This window comes from Alligator sinensis, unplaced genomic scaffold, assembly GCF_000455745.1.
Source record: "Alligator sinensis unplaced genomic scaffold, ASM45574v1 scaffold330_1, whole genome shotgun sequence".
Taxonomy (NCBI): domain Eukaryota; kingdom Metazoa; phylum Chordata; order Crocodylia; family Alligatoridae; genus Alligator; species Alligator sinensis.
This window is the reverse complement of record NW_005842178.1, coordinates 1,318,752-1,339,058: the sequence shown is the minus strand read 5'-3', so window position 1 is coordinate 1,339,058 and position 20,307 is coordinate 1,318,752. Positions and strand designations below refer to the sequence as shown.

General features: G+C 42.2%; 1 protein-coding gene across 1 annotated transcript in view; it reads left to right on the top strand.

Annotated features, from left to right (window-relative positions):
* Positions 1–20,307, top strand: part of DNAH3 (dynein axonemal heavy chain 3) — a 129,549-nt gene that overhangs the window by 14,593 nt on the left and 94,649 nt on the right. Inside the window, exons 5-8 of the mRNA XM_025207009.1 lie at positions 6,202–6,427; positions 10,779–10,845; positions 15,193–15,328; positions 15,883–16,072. Coding sequence (XP_025062794.1) covers positions 6,202–6,427; positions 10,779–10,845; positions 15,193–15,328; positions 15,883–16,072 — 619 coding nt within the window. The remainder of the gene's footprint in view (positions 1–6,201; positions 6,428–10,778; positions 10,846–15,192; positions 15,329–15,882; positions 16,073–20,307) is intronic.

The following is a 20,307-nucleotide window of genomic DNA, read 5'->3' as shown; positions in this document are numbered from 1 at the left end:
CCTGCTGATAGCTCCAGTAACACCACAGATTCATTCTAGGGAACACAAGTGGAGTGCCTTCATTTGATCCCTCATTTGATAAGGGTTAATTTTTTGCACTGTTGGCCACTTTGAAAGTGCTCTGGAACTGTACATGTGTGTCATGGCACGGCTGTAGAGTGCTGTCAGGGGGGTGATCACATGACAAATATAACTTCTGTCTGTGCCACGTATGTTAATTCTGCATGGGTAGGGACCTACTAAAATCATAGCATAAGTGCATCGCATGACGACTCCTTTAATCTTGCAGTTTCACCCAGACACCACTCTTGCTCTGCTGCTAATTGGTGGAGGGGCCCCAATGCTCATGCCCGATTAGTGGGGAGGCAAAAACTGTGGTTTTAAATAGGTTGCAGTTTTTGCGAGTGGTAGGGCCCCTCCACCCATCAGTGGTGGAGGGGCATGCAGTGGAAACTGCAAGATTAAAGGAGCCACTGCACAGTGCACTTCCACCGTGATTTCGATAGGTCCCTACTCATGGGCCAGATTTATATTACCACCCTAATGGGTTCTACACTGCAGCTCAGAAACTTCTTCAGCGAAGTGTGCTTGGGGGGTGGGGTGGGCAGGGAATGAGTTTAAAAGAGCAGATGTGATCCTAAAAGGTGTTGTGCATCCATAGTTCCTGTTGATTTCAGCAGGTGCTGCAGATGCTCGGCAGCTATTTAAAGAAGTTTTTACATATTTTTTGAAGACTTTTAACAACTTTATACCCCTATTATACTGGAGCCTTGTTGCCCATGCCAGTCATATGTTTAATGGCCTTCTGGAAAGCAATCATGCCTGGGTGTGGTATAAGAAACTTGAGTAGGATAGAGTCTGTGAAGTTTGAAAAGCCAATTAAAGGAGTATAATTACACTGTAACTGCAGAATGAATGTCTTTTTCATTACTGATAAGATTAGCCATGTCAATCAGGAGAAAAACCCACAGCAGAGTTGTAATCTTGATTTATCACCTATTTTTAATTGGCCAATTGTACTGTTATCATTCTTACTAAAGCTTGTGATAGTTGGAAGAAAATCTTAGCTGTATGGACAAATGGAAAGAAATTATTTTATGTCTTAATACATTGCCCTTCTAGAGGTCATGTTGTGACCAGTCAAGCCAATGAGTTCATAGATTCATAGATGTTAGGGTCGGAAGGGACCTCAATAGATCATCGAGTCCGACCCAGTTCAATTGTAACTCCTGAGGGAATGGAAAGAAAAATATGAGAATTAAAGGTGGCATATTGCAAATCTATGTAAAAGTTATTTAAATTATTAAAAACTTGATGGCAGTAATGATTTAACACGGCGAGAAGGGCAGCTAGGTATATTTTAATGACATTATTGCATTAAGAAGGAATTGATTAAGCAGAACAAATGATGAAAAGGAAATTGAATATGAATTAAAAATGGGAGCTTCAGAGACCACATTGTGAAGCGTGTTCTTAGTTCACAAGCTTGTGAAGGTTTGTTTTCTGTGAGTGTGAGAATATCTCTAGAAGGAACATATGGGCTGACCTCATAAGTACCATACGATATGGCTGTGCGAAGCTTTGGTAATCGATTCAATTCAGAGGAGATTTGGCCCAATTTGGCGGCCAAATCTCCGAATCCAAATCGAACTGGGAGACCCATTAAAAACTCCGAATTGATTCGGAGATTCGGACGGCTTGCAGCAAACAGAAACTGAGAAGAGGGAGGGGGATGGAGTGATCTTCCATATATGGAAAAGGCTGATTGGGGGGTGGGGGGCGGGGAATGCTCTGATATTGACATCTGTAGCTGGCCAGTTGTCCCACGGAGGGTTTGGGATTGAGAGTATGGTTGGGGGTAGAAAGGTAAGAAAGGTTTATTGACTTAACAAAAACACAACTACGTGTAGTAACAAAACAAACAATGACAGACAAAAGCAATTTGCATCGGCAACTTATCGGCAGGCACCTCTGATGCCTGATACACAGCAAGCTTCTCTTTCCACAAAGTTCAGCGAAGTCAGGCGTCCCTGATCATCACTTTTCGAAGGGTACCGGGAAGGACCCTGGAATGCTCCTCGAGGTCCATGGGCCCACTGATCCAGGCAACAGCTAACTAATCCTTTCACAGAGCTGTATCTTCCTTCTGAATGGTTTCCAGATATTCTAGCCAATTTAAAGCTTCTGAATGGTTCTGATAACGTACAACAACTCAGATTCCTTTCACTTCAACTGTCCTTAGACTGACCAATTAGCAGTACAAGCCTTGCATTCCTTTGATAAGGTAATTTTAACTACGCCACAGGGCCTTACTACTTCAAGGCTTTGCTAAATTTACTAGGCCTTACTTTATACAAGGCCGCACTACATCTTAAACTTTAATTAGGCTTTTAGCTACAACATATAGCTTAATATCTAAGCAAATACAGAAAAACACTTGGTCTAATCTTCATAGGGCCTTCAGCAAGCACCTTTATCACACAGGCACACTTTTCAGCTGTCATACCAGTGATTGTGATCTTTCCCTGAGTTCCCTTCCAATCACAGTGCTTTGCGGGAGGGACGTAGAAACAACATATCAAGCTGTATCTGAAGTGATCTGTGCCTTTTTTGAGTTGTCTCTCTCTTGGACCAGCAGTATCTGAAAGACTCTGGCTTGCTATCTAGTCTCATGGTAACTAGTCTCTCTTTTTGTAAGTTGTATCCAGTCCTTTCCTACTTACCCTTGCCTATGATCTGTATTGTTATCCCTACCCATTCCTTTCAACTTATTCTTCCCCCAGAATCCTCTTTATTTGTTCTTGTTAGTCTGTCTTGATTCTTTCCCCCGACAAAAATAAATCTGTGTTTTCTCTGACAGCGTGTCATCACTGTGCAGGAAAGCATAGCATATATTTCTCTCTCTCTCTCTCTCTCTCTCTCTCTCTCTCACACACACACACACACACACACACACACACACACACACACACACACACACACACACACACACACACACACACACACACACTTTGCAGCACACCAAACATTATGAAGCATGCTGGAAAGGCAGGTGCCAGGTCTTCTGGCAGGGGAGGAAAAGGGGCAGGGGGAGAGCTTCAAGTTCCCCCCACTCCAAACATAGACACACCCTCTTTTCTGGCAGTGATGAGTCTTCTGGTGTTAGTGGGAGCAAGGTGGTAGCAGTGCCTGCACCTGCACCACCACCAATAACATCACTAACCAGCAGCAGCATGACATTCTCCACCCCAGTTTTAGTTCCCAGCATGAGCCTTTCAGTGCCAGAGAAGGAGCTGGATCTGGAAGCAGAGGAGATGAGGGCCATAGCGAAGGCAATTCTGGGGAAGGAGTGGGGAATCTGAGTTTGTGCTCCATGCTCTTCAAAGTTCCCTTGGAGGCAGGTCTCCTTCTCTGGAAGGCACTTTGGAGGAGGTTGTGGGGGCAAGTGGCTCAGCTCCTCCTGTTGTTGTGCCTCTGCCTGGTGAGGAGGGGGATAAGGCAGGGTCCCCACCTTTAACCCAGAAGTGGGTGGGTAGTGTAGTGTGGGATCATTTTGAGGTGGCAGATGCTACCTGTCAGCACTGCCAAAAGCAGATCAGCCGGGGCAAGGACCTGAAACACTTCACCACCATGGTGATGCTGCTGCATCTCAGGAGGCAGCACCCCTTGCCCTTGTTTCTCCTCAGCCTGGTACCAGTGGGAGTGTGCCCAGAAAGAAGTCCCCCTCTTGCTCCAAAGCCCCCTTCCCCAAGAAGCAGAGGCAGGCCACCCTGGACCAGTGGGGGAAAGGGGGAGACAGAGGGGGTTACCATCCCTGCATTTTTTTATTCCACTCTGCCTTAACACACACAAATGATATGAGTTTTGCTTTCAACAGTTTGAGGGGAACTTTCACAGAAACCCCTGCACCTACCTACATGAAATTTGGCAGGCTTCATGCCCTCAGAAGGGGCTACTATCCCTACTGTTTTCATCCAAATCTGCAAAAAAATGACAAAATTATAGGTATTTTAGTGATTCCCCATTATAATCTATGGCCAAATCTCAGAATCGAAGCCAAATCTGTGAATCTGAATTGTCCAAATTGAATCAGGACAGTGATTCGAATCACCGAATCAAATTACTGTCCCTCCGAGTTGGCTGAATCCGAATCGAATACTTGCAGCTTCGCACAGGCCTACCAGATAGGAGAAGAGCTTAACAGAGAGAACAATCAACGTACCCCAACTCCTCTGAGATAGAACAGAAAGAAGACATCTGTTATTAATGTGGGAGAGGCAGAAAAATAAGAAAAGAATGTTCAAATGCTCATGTACACCACTGATTACCAGAGGGTTGAATGGGTAGATGTATAGAGCGAGTGAGGAAAATGTTAAAATTAATGAAATGCAGGGGAAAAAATCAAAGACAAAAGTTGGATGGAATAAGAATTAAAAAACTGTGACAAATAAGGCTTCCATTTTGCAGCCATGTACATGCCTACTTTCAGTGAAGACACACACAGTGTTAGTTATGTGCATATGCTGAAGCAGGCTATAAGGAGGAGATGGGGACAGGGAAATGGAATCCAAGAGGCAAATGACTATAGCAGGATTGCTGGATACATTAGTCGAGCTGGTTGAAAAGACAGATTTGTTCCTGGGGAGGGAACAGTTGGATGCTGCTGTATACTGGCCTTTCTGACTGCTAGCAAGGGAAGTATTTGCCCCTCACAATTTGGTTCCGCCTCCACATGATAGTTTAGGCGGCCACAAATTGCAGCAGCTGAAAAGCTACAAAAAGTCCTAACTCGCTGTTTTTCCACAATGGTCTGCACATTTTACAGTTATTCAATGAAGTTCCAATAATGACTAAAATATATTAGTAACAAAATTCACTTTTCAAGAATGTTACCATAAGCAGTTATATGATAAATGAGCTGTTCATTTTAAATTGCTTTTATATTACACTTCAAGACAAATTCTGGAATAAATGTAAAGGCATCACTGTGCTCATTATATATCAAACCAATGAGGCAAATAAATATATACTTGAAGAAAATAAAATAAGATACATTTGTATATGGGCAGCTATTCTTTAAAGCAGAGAAACAAGAAAAAAATATTGGTTCTGGTGTTTCTTAATAAGGCTTGTTTAACTTTTTGTATCTGAAAAAGGATTTCTAGAGAATAAATGTACCAAGAGCTGGTCAAAAAACAGATTTCCAGCTGTGGGAAAATTCTAATATTTTGAAATTTCACTTTTGTCCCTATTTAGGACAAATAATTTTGAATGTTTTCCATAAGGACTATTCCAAGGTATCTTGATTCAGAAACATCAAAAGAACATTCCTGAAACATTTAATTTTGCTAAGGTCAAACACTAATATTATATTTACATATATACTTTATTATAATGTATTTAAAATATTAAAAAACTAGACATTGAAATGAAACAAATTTACAACACTAAAGTGAAGCACAATGCTAAAATTGAAGCAAAATATTTATTACATGTTTTTCCTGTTGAAAAGTCCCTTCTGATGAAACAGTTCACAGAATAACATTTTTAAAATGCAAAACTGTTCTATGGACCTTTTTTAACCAACTCGAATCATAACAGGTATCTTTTAATAATAAATGTTTGCTTTTAGTTTTATGTATATTTGTCTACCACCTTTGATCTTGGGCATATTCTGAAAAAAGTCTGAAGCAAAATATGTTGTATTCATTTCACTAGGTCCCCTGAAGTTGTATAAGGATTCAGTTGTATTCATACTGTTTTAAGGGATGGATCAAGTAGCTCATTGTTTTTAGAGCCTTTCTCCTGTAGGTTGTTGGTCTGAACCCCACTCAGAGGAATACTTATCTAAAGTTTATGGGTATCTAATGGACTGCATGAAATAAGTTTGTTGCTCGGGTTCCAAGAGCGTTGGGAACCTTGATTGAGTTGGGGATTTTCTAATGAAAGTCTTTTATTAGAAAATTGTATTTAATTGAAACTGAATTTTTATGCAGTAGCACACCAGCTTCAAAAGAAAAAAACTGTTGGAAAAGGTTTCCTAGTACCTACCAAACTCACATTTATGATGTAGCAGAGCCAAGGATTTTTAGATTGACTTTATGCTAACAAATAGCACATTTTGTTATTTGTGCTATTTACAGAAAGACAGTTCTTTGACAGTGCAGTGACTCTAATGATATCACTATTTTCCAATTTTAGCTTGTCCTGCAGAACAGCTGTTATCCTCCTTTAATGCAAAGAGTGTCATGGACTTTGGCAGTTCCATTTAAAGAACAACGCTATCACCGAAGTCCGAGTGACTCCATAGCTAATAATTATACTCTTGCTTCACGGGATCTAAAACTGAGTGGCCTGCACAAGATGGTTTCCCCTTCAGTGGCAAGAGCAACATTTGACTCGGCAAAGCAGAGGAAAGTTTCACCATGTATCCATTCTTGAATTCCCAGGTTACCTAATGGTCCAATTGATTTCTGGACACTTGCATCCACAACTACTTCAAAACCTGATCATTCTCTCCTATTAAAATTTTTGGAATGAAAATTATGTATTTGAAATGGCCACAGGCCTACCCCACCTTTAATTGCATTCTAACACAGGTACCTGGTCCTATGATGGGCCAGACAGTAAAATCCCGAGCTTTTTAAGTTAACAGTTCTAACTGTGTAGGGATAGCTCCCTAATCAGGAGCACCATCCCAGACAGAATCAAGTATGCCTATTTCTCCCTGACATAAGTTAGTTTAAACAGCAGACTGATTCTCCCCTATGGTTACTGTAAACTGAAACCTGCCGTTCAGCTACAAGGTCTTTAGTGAAGAAATGAGATGCTGACAGCAAGTTAAAACCTGCCTAATTGTGTGTGTGGCAATTCCTTTGTGCACCCTGGCATTGGCTTATAAACCAGTGTTATTGGTGAGATACTGCTATAATGCAGTGTTAACTTCCAATGATTCTACAACCCAGCATTAATTGTATTCGTCTAAAACTACTGCCATCTGATCCAGGCCTTTCACTTCCCTGTGAAGTGTCCCCTTTTCTTTCCTTGCAGTAGATGAATGGAAATTTTTGTCAAAAGACATTCAATGTCTGCTTTGCTTTCTCTTGCTAGGCTTCTTATTACGGTTTCTTCACCTGTGCCCTATTTTCTCAAATTTATGTGCATCTCAAATAAATGTAAGTATGGGAAGTGGAAGGCAGTTACAGGAGTAATCTGCTTCCGTAGAAAATAGACATCCATTCATCTCATAGTTTAGGAAGATGCCTCTCTATTCCAGCCTAGTGCCTGCCTTGTTTGGTTGTTTAAGTCTTTCCTCAACCTGTCTCGTTCATCCCCTTTTTTTTCTTCCATTATTTCTAGATTTGTTGGATAGAAATAAGCCTCCAAATTTCAGCAGTGTAAAGTAAATTAGCTTTTACTTAAGAGATGAATATATGGAAGTTGTAGTGTTTGTTTCTCTAGATTAGTAATGAAGTGCAAAGGTATGTTTGTCTTTCTCTGTTCTGGCTTTAATGTTTTTGTCTGTTTCACACAATGCTCCCAAGATATGTGAAGTGCTATATCTTTTCCGTGTCAGTTCCAGAAGTTGCTATTGGTAATTTTTAGAATAATAGGAAATTAGGGCTGGAAGGGATCTCAGGAGGTCATCTGGTCCAACCCCCTGCTCAAAGCAGGAGCATCCCCAACTAGATCATCCCAGCCAAGGCTTTGTCTAGCCAGGTCTTAAAAACCTCCAAGGATGGAAATTATCCAACCTCTTTGGGTAACATGTTCCAGTGCTTCACTACCCTCCTCATGAAAGAAGTTTTCCTAATATCTAACCTAAACTCTCCTTGCTGCAACTTCAGATTATTGCTCCTTGTTCTGTCATCTGCCACTGATGAGAACAGTCCAGCTCCATCCTCTTTGTACACCACGCTTCAGGTAGTTGAAGGTTGCTATTAAATCCCCTTTGTCTTCTTTTCTTCAACTAAATAAGCCCAATTCCCTCAGCCTTTCATCATAAATCATGTTCCCCAGGCCACCAACCATTTGTGTTGCCCTCTGCTGGACTCTTCCGTTTGTCCACATTCTTTCTGTAGTGAGGGCCCTAAAGTGGACATAATACTCCAGATGTGGCCTCATCAGTGCTGAATAGAGGGGAATAATCACTTCCCTTGATTTGGTAGCAGTGTTCCTAATAATGCAGCCCAGCAAGCTGTTGGCCTGTTTGCAAGAAGGGCACGCTGCTGGCTCGTATTCAGCTTATTGCCCACTGTAACCCCCAGGTCCTTTTCTGCAGAGCTTTTGCTTAGCCAGTCAGTCCTCAGCCTGTAGTAGTGCATGGCGTTCTTCCCTCCTAAGTGCAGGACTTCACACTTGTCTTTATTGAACCTCATGAGATTTATTTTGGTCCAATCCACCAATTTGTTGAGGTCTTTCTGAATCCTAGCCCTACCTTCCAGCATATGTACTACTTTCCCCAGCTTGGTGTCATTGCAAACTTGCTGAGGGTGCACTCTGTCACATCTTTCAGGTTGTTGATGAAGCTATTGAACAAAACTGGCCCCAGGACCAACCCCTTCAGCACTCCATTTGATACCAGCTGCCAATTAGACATCGAGCCATTGACTACTATCCTCTGAGCCCAATGATCCTGCCTGTTTTTTGTCCACCTTACAGTCCATTCATCCAACCCATACTTTCTTAGCTTGCTTGCAAGAATGTTGTGGGAGACTGTATCAAAAGCCTTGCTAAAGTCAAGGTCTATCATGTCCGCTGCTGTCCCCGCATCCACAGAACCAGTCATCTCATCATAGAAGGTAGTTAGGTTAGTCAGGCATGACTTGCCCTTGGTGAATCCATGCTGACTGTTCTTAATCACCTTCTTCTCCTCGAAGTGCTTAGAAATTGATTCCTTGAGGACTTGCTTCATGATTTTTCCAGGGAATGAGTTGAGGTCTGTAGTTCCCCAGATCTTTCTTCTTTCCTTTCTTAAAGATGGGCACTGTATTTGCCCCTTTCCAATCATCCAGGACCTCTCCCAATCCCCCCAAGTTTTTAAAGATAATGGCCAGCACCTCTGCAATCACATTGGCCAACTCCCCCAACAATCTTTGGTATGCTGCATTCAGCCCTCATGGACTTATACATATCCAGCTTTTCTAAATAGTCCCTAACCTGTTCTTTTGCCATTGTTGGCTCCTCCTCCCCAAATTGTGCTGCTGGCTCCAGTAGTCTGGGAGCTGACCTTGCCTGTGAAGACCAAGGTAAAAAAGGCATTGAGTACGTAAGCTTTTTCTGCATCATCTGTCACGAGGTTGCCTCCCCCATTCAGTAAGGGACCCACACTTTCCCTGATCTTCCTCTTGTTACTGACATACTTGTAGAAATCCTTCTTGTTACCCTTCTTGTTACCCTTCATGTCCCTTGCTAGCTGCCACTTTGCACTTTGGCCTTCCTGATTTCTTCCCAGCATACCCAAGCAATACCTCCCTCATTGTTTGTCCAAGTTTCCACTTCCGGTTAGCTTTCTCTTTGTGTTTTAGCTCACTGAAGAATTCTCTGCTAAGCCAAACTGGTCTTTTGCCATACTTACTAGTCTTCTTTTGCTGGGTATTGATTCTCATAGTTTTAATTTTATTTTGTTGATTTTTCAGTCCTCCCAACTATGCTTAGAATTGGAGGGCATGTGTTTTGGCCTGCAGTGTCTCTGTAAATAATGTCTGTCTTTTGTCCCACATACTAAGTCAAAGTCCTCCGACATCTGTGTCTGGGTTAATTGAATTCCCCATTAGTTGTTCTGTGGTATTTCTTATTGCCCAATTCACTACCAGTAGGAGGACCATGGGAGACATAGTACATCACTGTCTGACACCTGTAGGTGCATCTACGAGGCATTTACTGCAGCGTAGACTAATTAGCTCTGAAGTAAACGTTGCTTTTCTACAAAGGGGTAGACTAATTAGCCCTGCAGTAAACTTTGCAGGTCTCCAAGTGCAGCCCTATTAGGCTGGAATAAACTAATAAACTCTGCAGCAGAGTAGTACTTGTAAATACAAGTACTATCCTGCTGTGGAGTTTTTTTAGTTTGCAGCAACCCACGTGTAAATACTGCCCTGGCTAGTTGGGACATGAGGGTACTTCAGTGCAGGGGCTGCCTGCCAGCTAGCCTTACACTGGAGAACCCTCATGCATGTTGAACTGTGGTGAGCAGCCCCAGGGTGGCAGGCTGACACCTGGGGCCCCCTGCCAGCTGGGGCTGCTCTGACCCAGCTCAACATGGTGCAGTCCCGGGTGCATGGAGCAATAAACTCTGGAGCAATAAGCTCTGGAGTTTTTTGCTTCTCATTAATTGCTCATATAGATGAACCCTGTATGGTTTAATCAGTAGTTAAGGTATTGACTCATTAGTTGCATAGCTGGAAAGCCTGCCATAATAATGTTCTATCTATGGATTATTTGTATACCAGATTTGGTGGAACTCCATATTTTATTGTGCTACCATTAAGTATAGAAATGTAGGTCCTAATTCAGAAAGTTATCTGTATTCAAGAAAACAATAAAGCATTGAAGTCAATGGAATTTAAGGAATTGAATTAGAGGGCTTAAACATTTTTTAAAAACAATATTTACATCCCTAACTTTACTACATGGTTGAATTAAGATCTAATCCATTTTATTTGCAGACTGTGTTTTTCTGTGTTTCAGTACATACCATAATAGGTAATCCATTGATCTCTGTTTTGTAGTAGTTCTAAATAATATTTTGTAAATGGTTTTCTTGACAAAGCCTGTAGCTTCAAAAGAACATGAACCTTCTGAGAAAAGGCTCAAACTTGCACGAAGAAAATGTGACTCTTCCCGGTAATGTACTTTAAGCATTCATAAAAAGACACAAAATGTTTCAAATCAGTCTAAGAATCTGAGTTTTATGCACTTATAAAATGCTGATGCTCAATTTTCCTTTTGGTTTGGATATTGAATTGAACATCCAATTGAACATTATGCCCTTCCATGAACTTAAGATTTGTTCATTAAGAAACTGAAGTAAATGTAATTTCGTTTACAATACTAGCCATGAGGTATGCAGAGATTATAGATTACATGCAGTCATTTCACAAAACAACTGGAAATCTGCTGGAACTGCTCTGTTGGTTTTCACATTACCTTCAGATAGTGGGGGAAATAATGCTTTTTCCATGGTATCTTTATATTCTTCTTGCTTATTCAATATCATGTTTTTGGTTTTGAAATAAAGGAGCTGGTTCTGTCCCCTGCCTCTGCATGGTGCAGGCTGGAAAGGTGCTGCAGCCAGCCAGGAGAGAATACCCCCAAATCAGACACATAGGGTGTTCCTAAACTGGCTAATAGTGCCCTCCTTGCAGGGACCAGTGAGAGGAAGGGGAGGGTGCTCAGTACTAGGGGGATTGTGAGCTGCTCTGGGCTGGGTCCAGTTTATAGGCATCCCAGACAAAACTGCTATACAGTATGATTTATGTAGAGGCCATATTGGTCTATAGTTAGCACAAAATCTTGTTAGCACAGAGGTGGCTAAAGGTACCACCTGTCTCCTGGATTTTGCCAGGTATGATGTACCTCTTTTGGGTGTCAACACATGAACACTTGGAGCCCTTTCAAAAGGAGTAAGTTTCAAAAGGGCAACAGCTGGTACATTCTAATTGTTATGTGTGAATAAGCTGAGAACAATTCAAACGCAGCAGCAAAACCAGCTCCGATTATAACACTCCCTCCTTCAGGTTAAAGTTGGAGTGGTTTTGCTTCGTCTGAATTTTTCTCAGTTCATTCATACTTAACAATTAGAACTACCAGCTGCTGTCCTTTTGAAAGTTCCCCTTTTGAAAGGGCTCCAAGTGCTTGTGTGTTCACACCCGTAAAGGCACAGGAGAGAAACTGTCCCCAAAATCTCAATTAGACATCCACCTCTGATATTTTTTTTAATTTAGTTTCTCAGTCTATAATAATACAAATAATGTGAAGCAGCTAAAATACCTACTAGGATGGTGTATAGGAGCAATCTTCATTAGAGTCATTTTAAACAATTAGATATACTACTGCTCTGAGCCTACCTGTCTTAGTAAGAGCCTTTCATGTTTCTTAACAATTTATGATTTCATTAATGTCTATAAATTCTTGCACACATGCACACAAAATCTGTGCAAAAGGATTGTTATTCAGAGTGCAAAGCCAACCACTCAGAACTTTGGAAATACCAACATTAAGGTTTTCTATGTCTCTTTGTGCAGAGGTAACATGATATGGTCTTTCCATATATCCTGCTTTCTGCAGGGTCTATGCCTCATTTAATGCACAGGATGGACCTGCTCTGGGATGACACAGGTTTGTGTGGTAAAGGAGACTACTGACTGTAGAACCCCTGCTTATTGTTGCTGAGGCTGAAACATTTGTAGTTATTGAGGCTGGTGGTTTCAGGAAGAGAGGATGTCCTCCTAGTTCAGGCAGTCAGAAACTGCACCTGAGACTTGAGTTCCTATGTGATGCTAGTCAAGTCACAGGTGGTCATTAATTTTACATTTCTCCTTTACTGACTTGAAATCTTATTTGCAAAAATGCTGAGCACTCACAATTGCAACTGAAGGCAGTGGAAGTCATGCTGTGAGTGCATGAACTATTCTATGATACTAAGTTCTCTGAAAAGTTAGGTCCCAGAAATATCTTTGGCTATCTAGAATCCATGGATGCCTTTACCCTGATCTCTATGTGCCTCAGCTCCTTATCTGTAAAATGGGGGTAGTAGTGGCTGTAGAAGCTACTTATGAAAATAAACTAATTAATGGTTTAACAACCTGTGATATAATTGTGATGAGCAGCAAATAATTGTGATGAGCACCATAAGAAAGCCCTTTAGCAAATTAGTAATTTTCTTCTCAGAGGTGGGTTTGAATTGTTTAAGACATAATGACACATTGAAAAGAGAGGAGAACAATTACTGAAATAGCTGCTCAGTAAGTGTGCATTGTCTGCCCTGTGCAATGAATGAGGCAGGGGTCCTGTAAAAAATAGTGTGTAATCATGAAATTACACATGAAATTAAACCATGATTAGGGGATCCTAATTAAAGTTGTACAGGCAGCCTTCATTCTAGTATTTCCTAATTTTTGAATACTTGACTTTGCAAGCTTAACAATATTTTTTCATGGAACTTCCATGTACGATTTCCTAAGATTTAAAAAAACAAGCTGGAAAAAAATGGGAATTCCATCACCTGGGGTCATAGTAACACCCACATGGGGCATCAGGTTAGAACTTTTGGGTACACCACAAAAACCTGCCTTGTTTGTACTAATGGAGTATACTGGTAGCAGTAGTGCGCTGTCATTCTGTATGTGAACTAGCACTAGAAGGGCTGGGACACTGCCAGTAGATTTAATAAATATTTGCTGACAAAGAAGGACTCAGGAAAGACTCAGGAATGTTTGGTTTTATTCTAGGCTATATAGAGGAATCTTTCAGTAGGCAAAATACTCATTTATCCATTCTCCCTAGCTTGATCCTCTGTCCTTTGCTCCTTCCAACCTGTTCTTGTCCTAGGTCTGCCTCTTCCCTACTACTGAACTTTCCCCCCAGCCCCACTCTCCTTCCTCACACAGGTTCAGTCTCCATTCCCAGGTTTCTCATCTGATTCCCAATTTCCTTACCCAACAAGTCTTAATCTCACCCTCCCAGATTACTTGTTCTAGGGTGCAGACAGAAGTGCAGCTCCCAGTTGTAACTCAGGATGAGTTTTGCAAAGTGTTCCGAGTTACAAGGTTACCCCAGACCAAACAGAAGTTCAGTGTTGGTTCAGGGGGCAGGGGAATCTAGCTGCAGCTGGGAGACTGCAGCCAAGTTCCTATAGCAATGGCCAGGCTCTTTGCCAGTGCTCAGTTTTCAGAATGGGGGGAGGGCAGCAGAGGTAGCTCATTCTTGGGGCTTCCCAGCTGGTGCTGAAGGGTGGGTGAATTGGAGCCCCCCACCTTGGGGAAGCTCCAGTACACCCGTTCCACCCTCCAGGGGGTGCTGAAAACCCCCCAGACTGAACTCCCTCTGCTCCTTTTCCCTGCTTCCTTTCTGAAAAAAATGACAGGCTAGGAGCTCCACAGACACAAGTTACAAAAGACCCTACATTTTGCAACATCTTTATCTGATACCGCATAAGGGGGTCAGATTTTCACCCAACTGGCCATTTTTGAAGCTGTTTGTAGCTCTGCACCTGTGTTTGGTCACAGCTGTAAGCTGCTTTTTGTGGCCAGATCAGGCAAAAATTGTCACTTTTGCCTGCACCTTTAGTTGCAGGCTTGCCCCACATTCCTAGTCCTAAGCTGTTAACCACCCATTTGCTGTTTTCTTACCTGAACCCCAGGACTCTCATTCATTCTTTCTCTCCTCCCATTCAACCTTCAGGTGTCTTGAGTCCATGGTGCAGGAGTCAGCAACCTGCAGCACACATGGGAGACCATGGCATGCAAGGCCATTTTGCTTAGCACGCCATAGCCGGCCTGGGCTCCAGCCAGCTGTTGCCAGCCATGGAGCCCAGGCTGCTTACAGCAGGCAGCCAGGAGTCTGCAAGCCATGTTTCAAGCAGCCCAGGCTCTGCGGCAGGCAGCAGCTGTCCAGAGCCTGGGTCAGCTGCAGCGTGCAGCTGGGAGGCTACAAAAAGCTGCACCAGGGTCTGGAGCCCCAGTGGGGCTCCATGGTGGCAGCAGTTTCATGCACACCTTGGGGTGCACAGTGGGGAAGGGGCCAGGGCAGCACAAACCTGGCCCCTCCCCTGACACCTGCCTGGAGGTGTGCGTACAGATGCTGCCAGTGATGAGTTGGGCTGGGGCTCTACAGACTTTGGTGTAGCTGTTTGCAACCTCCCTGCCGCTGTTCTGAGCAGCTTGGGCTCCATGGCAGGCCATGGCCAGTTTTCATGATGAAAAATGATTTGGAATGAGGCAAAATAGTATATTATTTTGGCATGTATTATGTGACTTTACTAAGCATATGTGGCTTTACTTGTTCGCTGAGCATATAATAGGTCATATTCATCCTTAGCCTCATATCATGGGATCATATCCAGGTTGAATTTGGCCAGATTGTTATAAGAATTCATTTCAGCTTCTCAGTTTACTGAACTGGTGTTCTGTTGTTTCAGAGCTATGCCAAACAATTGTACAATTCTGATTCAGATTTGTTTTATGCATGTAGACATATACCAGAAAAGAGCACGATACCTTATTCAGACAGCCATCCGTTGACTCCAGAAGAACAATTTGTTGTCATGCACTTACATGAGGAGGAGATATTTAAGCAAGAAAAACTGCCTTCAAACAGTGATATCGAGGTATTTATTTTTTTAAGGTTAAGAAATGTGGTGATGATCATAATCAGAAATATAACCATGTACAATGATGTCCATTTAAAAGTATAGTTGAAAAAATAAAACTTCTATGTACTAAAGGAGGTATAAAAATTAAATACAACAAATCACATTTACATCTGTCTTTAGCCCTATGCTATCTCAATTCTTTCCCACCTCTTCTTTCTTTGAATATTTTCCTTCTCCCCACTCTGGATTCTCTGACAGATTGTTAATTGCAATTAACTGTGTCTAGTCAAATTCTTAACCTCTCATACAGTTGGCCTGTGCTTCAGAGATCAGTTATTTAGCAAATTGCCCTGGGCTGACTTAAGTACAATGCATCAAAGCAGAGGGAACTACTGTAAAAAAAAAAAAAAAAGCTGGTTCAAAAGGAATCAACATTTGAAGTATCCACAGCATGCTACTTAGTTGGAAAAAGCACTGAGAAAATATTAAAAAACAAAACTAAAAACATTTTATAAAAGGCACCTGTATTAACAGCTAATATAGTCAGGATATTTTTTTGTTTGTTACAGAGATATTGTTATTATATACATAATGGAGTACGGAAAGACATGCTGGCACCCCAGGATAAAGAGGTGATGCACATGATTTTAAAACACATTCCAGATGACTTCCTTACCAATCCAAACCTGGAGCAATTGCTTCAGAGTTTACAAGAAGAGATTCAAACAGACTATCACTTGAGCCTCATGAAAGCCATTGGTAAGACATAAAACTTCTCGATAGTTCAGCAGATGGAATAATTCTTGCAGGCTAAAAATAAAGGAGCTCATTCTGCTCTTAGTTCCGCATGTATAACTCCTCTTTGCAGTCAGTGAAATTGCTCTAGATTTCTATGAAACTATAATCCATGCTCATATAACATGTAATTCCAATTTCAACAAGTACCTCTATTAAGCCCTGTAATGGTTGTATTAGTGTAGAGTTCAACTTCTCTCTAAGTTCATTAGTCATAGGTGGGTGGTTTTCAACCTTTTTTAGACTGAGGCACCCCTCGTTAGGTATGAGGGACCCCTCCATAACTTTTAAATTGAGCGGTGCCCTATTTCAAAAACTAATTTATTTATTATAGTGCTTCTCTGCTTGAAGAGGGGCTAGAAAAGAGGAGGAGCAGCTGGCAGGGAAGAGCCTGCACTGCAGTGAGCTGTGGGGAGGAGGAATGCCTGGAACAGCATAGGCTGCACACATCTCCCCAAACCTTTTTGCTTATCTCCTCTTTTCCTGCATCACTCTCTTCCTGCATCACCCTTGTCATAGCACCCCAGGGTTCCCCTTCCCCCTGATGAGAATCACTGCCATAGATGAATAGCCACACTTTCCTGTACAGGCTTGAGTAATATTTGTAAAGCACAGTTCTGCAAAAATATCTTCAAATATATAAAAGGTTGTTTGAAGAGGACAGTGATCAAGTGTATGCACTGAGGGTTGCACAAGAAGTAACCAACTTAGCTAGCAGCAAGAGAAATGTATGTTTGATATTTTGAAAAAACATTCAAAGCATGTAAGGATAATTAAGTGCTCAAACAGGCTATCCCTCCTTAGATGTTTCTAAGGTCCCTCCTACACATTATACTTAGGACACAAGTACCTGGTTAATCACACCTTAAGATGTGACCCAGTTATATGTTTAACCAATAAATGGCATGATAAAACAAGCAAGAAGCTACAAAGTTATTCCACAAAAAATGTGGAATAACTTTGTAGCTTGTTTTAATCATGCCATTAACGGAACATGTGGCCAGCTAGTCCCTTGTGTCTGTGAGCCCCATCAACTGAGTTCCATCAACTGGGAGCCCCATCAACGTGCTCGCAAAGGCACAATGAGGACAAATGCACAATCTACACAAACCTCATATGGCTCTCAGCAGTGGCAGTGTTCTCGCTGCCCCCACTATGAGCCCTGTGGCCCATGTCGCTGCAGGGCTCACAGTGGTGGCAGTGAGGAGAACACTGCCACCTCTATGAGCCTCATGATGGGCTCCTAGCCACAGGGGTGCACCACCTGCTGCCAACACTGCAGCTGACAAAGCTTGCAATGGTGGCAGTGTTGTCAGCTGCGAGGCTTGCAGGGGGAGAATGCTGTCCCTCCTGCAAGCCTTCCTGGTTGCAGAGCTCGCAGCAGGGGCAGTGATGTGGGCTGCAGGGCTCACAGTGGGGGCTGCATAGGGAACACTGCCCCCACCCTGAGCCCCATCAGATGCAGGGATTGCAGTGGGGGCAGCAAGGAGAACACTGCCACCCATGCAAGCCTCATGAGGTTTGTGTGGATTGTGCATTAAATCCCCTTGCACCTTTACCTGCACATGTAGACGGGGGTCTTAGACAAATATCTAACAGGGATGGGCTACATATGCTTATTCTGCTTCAGCACTGGGAGATGGATGACCTCTTAAGGTTCCTTCCAGCCCTGGCTTTGTATGGTAGCCCTATGGTACCTCTTGGAGTAAAATTCATTACTTAACTCCATTAAAGCCAGCAGTGTTAAATCAGGGTTGTTAAAATGTCATAAGTTAATTTCACTTTAACCATCATAGAATTAATGAGAAAGAAACATGGAAGTGAAATAGGTAATAATTATGGTAATAATAATTATAGGTTGGGGCATGTTTAACAAATAGAAAAGGAAAATGAGAAGAGCTAATACTGATGAATAAATGTAGTAGAGAACCATTTATACAAACTAACTGAGACAAAAACCTGTAAAATCCAATTGTTTGGCTAATGAAACACATATCGAAAGAACATCTGTATGTATAATACAGTGTATATTATAAATAAACTTTGTTCACTTTGCTGACTATTTCCATTTTTTTCAGTCGTTAAAACAGTTCTCCTCTTTGCTCATTAGGGCGCTCACTTTTGCAACAGACCATGCAGGTTGGCAGCATATCTTATTCAGATAACTGACTATAGCAGAAGCGGCCAAAGTGCAGCATGGGTATCGTAAGTGGTACATGCAGCTTGTGTGTGTGGCACACAGCAGATAGGGGATGGGACAGGCAGCACAGTGGCAGATAGGGCAGAAAGAAAAGCAGGCAGGGAGCACAGGAAAGGAAGCAGAAAGCAGAGCAACAGACTGGGTAGGGAGCACAGTACTAGGAGCAGAAAGCAAAACAGCAGATTGGGGAGGGGAAAGGTATCAGGGTGGCACTTGGGAAGGAAGCAGGGCTAATCTGTAGCACACCTACCAGAAAGGTCAGTGCCCACTGCTCTACAGTATTGAAATCCACCAATGTCCAGTGCAAGACACCTGAGTGTGGGCAAAATGATTCTGTAAAATAGCCCCCTCTCAAAAGTAAGCTTCTCCTCTCTCTAACCCAGGTGACTGAATGTAAAGCTTAAAAAGTTCTGTGAAGCAAGCCTCTCAAATGAGCATGTTCGTCACAAATTGAGCTCAGGCCCAGAAGTGCTAGCGTGGTGCTAACTTATGCTTTTTTGGGCCCAAAAGCTGCTAAAGACTATGGAAAATAAATGATATAGTAACTGGGCTTGGATTGTTATGTGTAATTTGAATATAGATTAATCCAGACAATTTCTTTCTCTGCTCCTTTAAGAGAGAGCCACATAAACCTCCAGTAACTCAAAGACCAACAGTGTGAGCAGCCTTGATGTTTAGTTTAGGATGCATCAGGGATGACTCAGCCTTGTGGTATATTGGCATAATGAAAGTTTCCCAGAGTGGAACATCCAGTAATAAAAAATAGCCTTTCAGGCCATAAAAGCCATTTTAAAAGGGAAAAATGAGGAAGGCTGCATAAGCTTAATTCATCTCAGGCTTTGGACACTAGGAGTTGCAGCATGAGGAGTTGAGTGAAGGGAAGGATTTGGGTTATAAAGTATAGCAAAATTTCCTCCTATCAGAGGACTGGGGAAGATTAAACTCTAAACTAAAGGCTTTGGATTCTGATTCTCTATTCAATTATAAACCAGAAGTAATTCTACCAAAGTACCAAACTGACATAAGAAACAGGTAATTTGACTCCAAGATGAAGGAACTAGTGAACACTGTGTTTTCAGTCACTTTTTACTTTTCAGTAAACTATGAGGTTTCTCTCGAGTATGACCTCATTTGCTCACATCATTGGGTGCTTACAGCGATATGGATGTTGGGGAGCCAGGTCAAACTGATGTAATTCCTCTTCTGGCAAAGCATTGTTTGAGGTTTTTTCCATGTCTGTCAGCACCCAACATGTCTTACTTCAGTTTTAATGCCATCAGTATTTTTATGGCTAATGCTTTTCCTTTTTCATCCTTCTTGTGCAGGTAATACCCTGAAGGGTACAATTTGCTATGTAGTTGTGCAGTGTATAATACTATGAGACTCTCATTTCAGTGGGGTGTCCCTGGCATCACCATACAATTACTGCAAATGACAGTAATGCATGCAATAATCACCATTCATCCATGACACCATCCTTGATGTTTATGAATTTTTACCCCCAGTGGTTGAAACTATCATTAAACCTACCTGGTAAATGAAATTACAGGGATGTAGTATAAAAGCTGCATGGATCCCAGAGAAAGGAGGACTGATTCTGATCTCATATACAAGTATGAGGATTACTTTGCTAAAGGTAATGGAGTTAACCTGGTATAAATATGGTATGAGATAATAATCAGGCCCCGAGTACAAAATACAAACTACAGGCAGTCATCAATTTATGACTTTTCAAGTTGTGATGAGCATCACTTACGATGTTTATAAATTGACACCCCATTTTGACGTTCTAGTGTAGGTTTCATCTTTACAACGGTCAATACTGCGTGCAGCTGGTAAGTGTGGAAGGGGAGGGGGAAGGGAAGGGGCTTGGGAAGGCAGATCAACGCCCCCCGCAGTGAGGGAGGGGCTGGGGCTGAGACCAGGGCTGGGGTAAGCACTGTCCAGCTAGGGCTGGGCAGGCACAGGGATGGTTGGGGGCAGTGGCTCCCACCGCTGT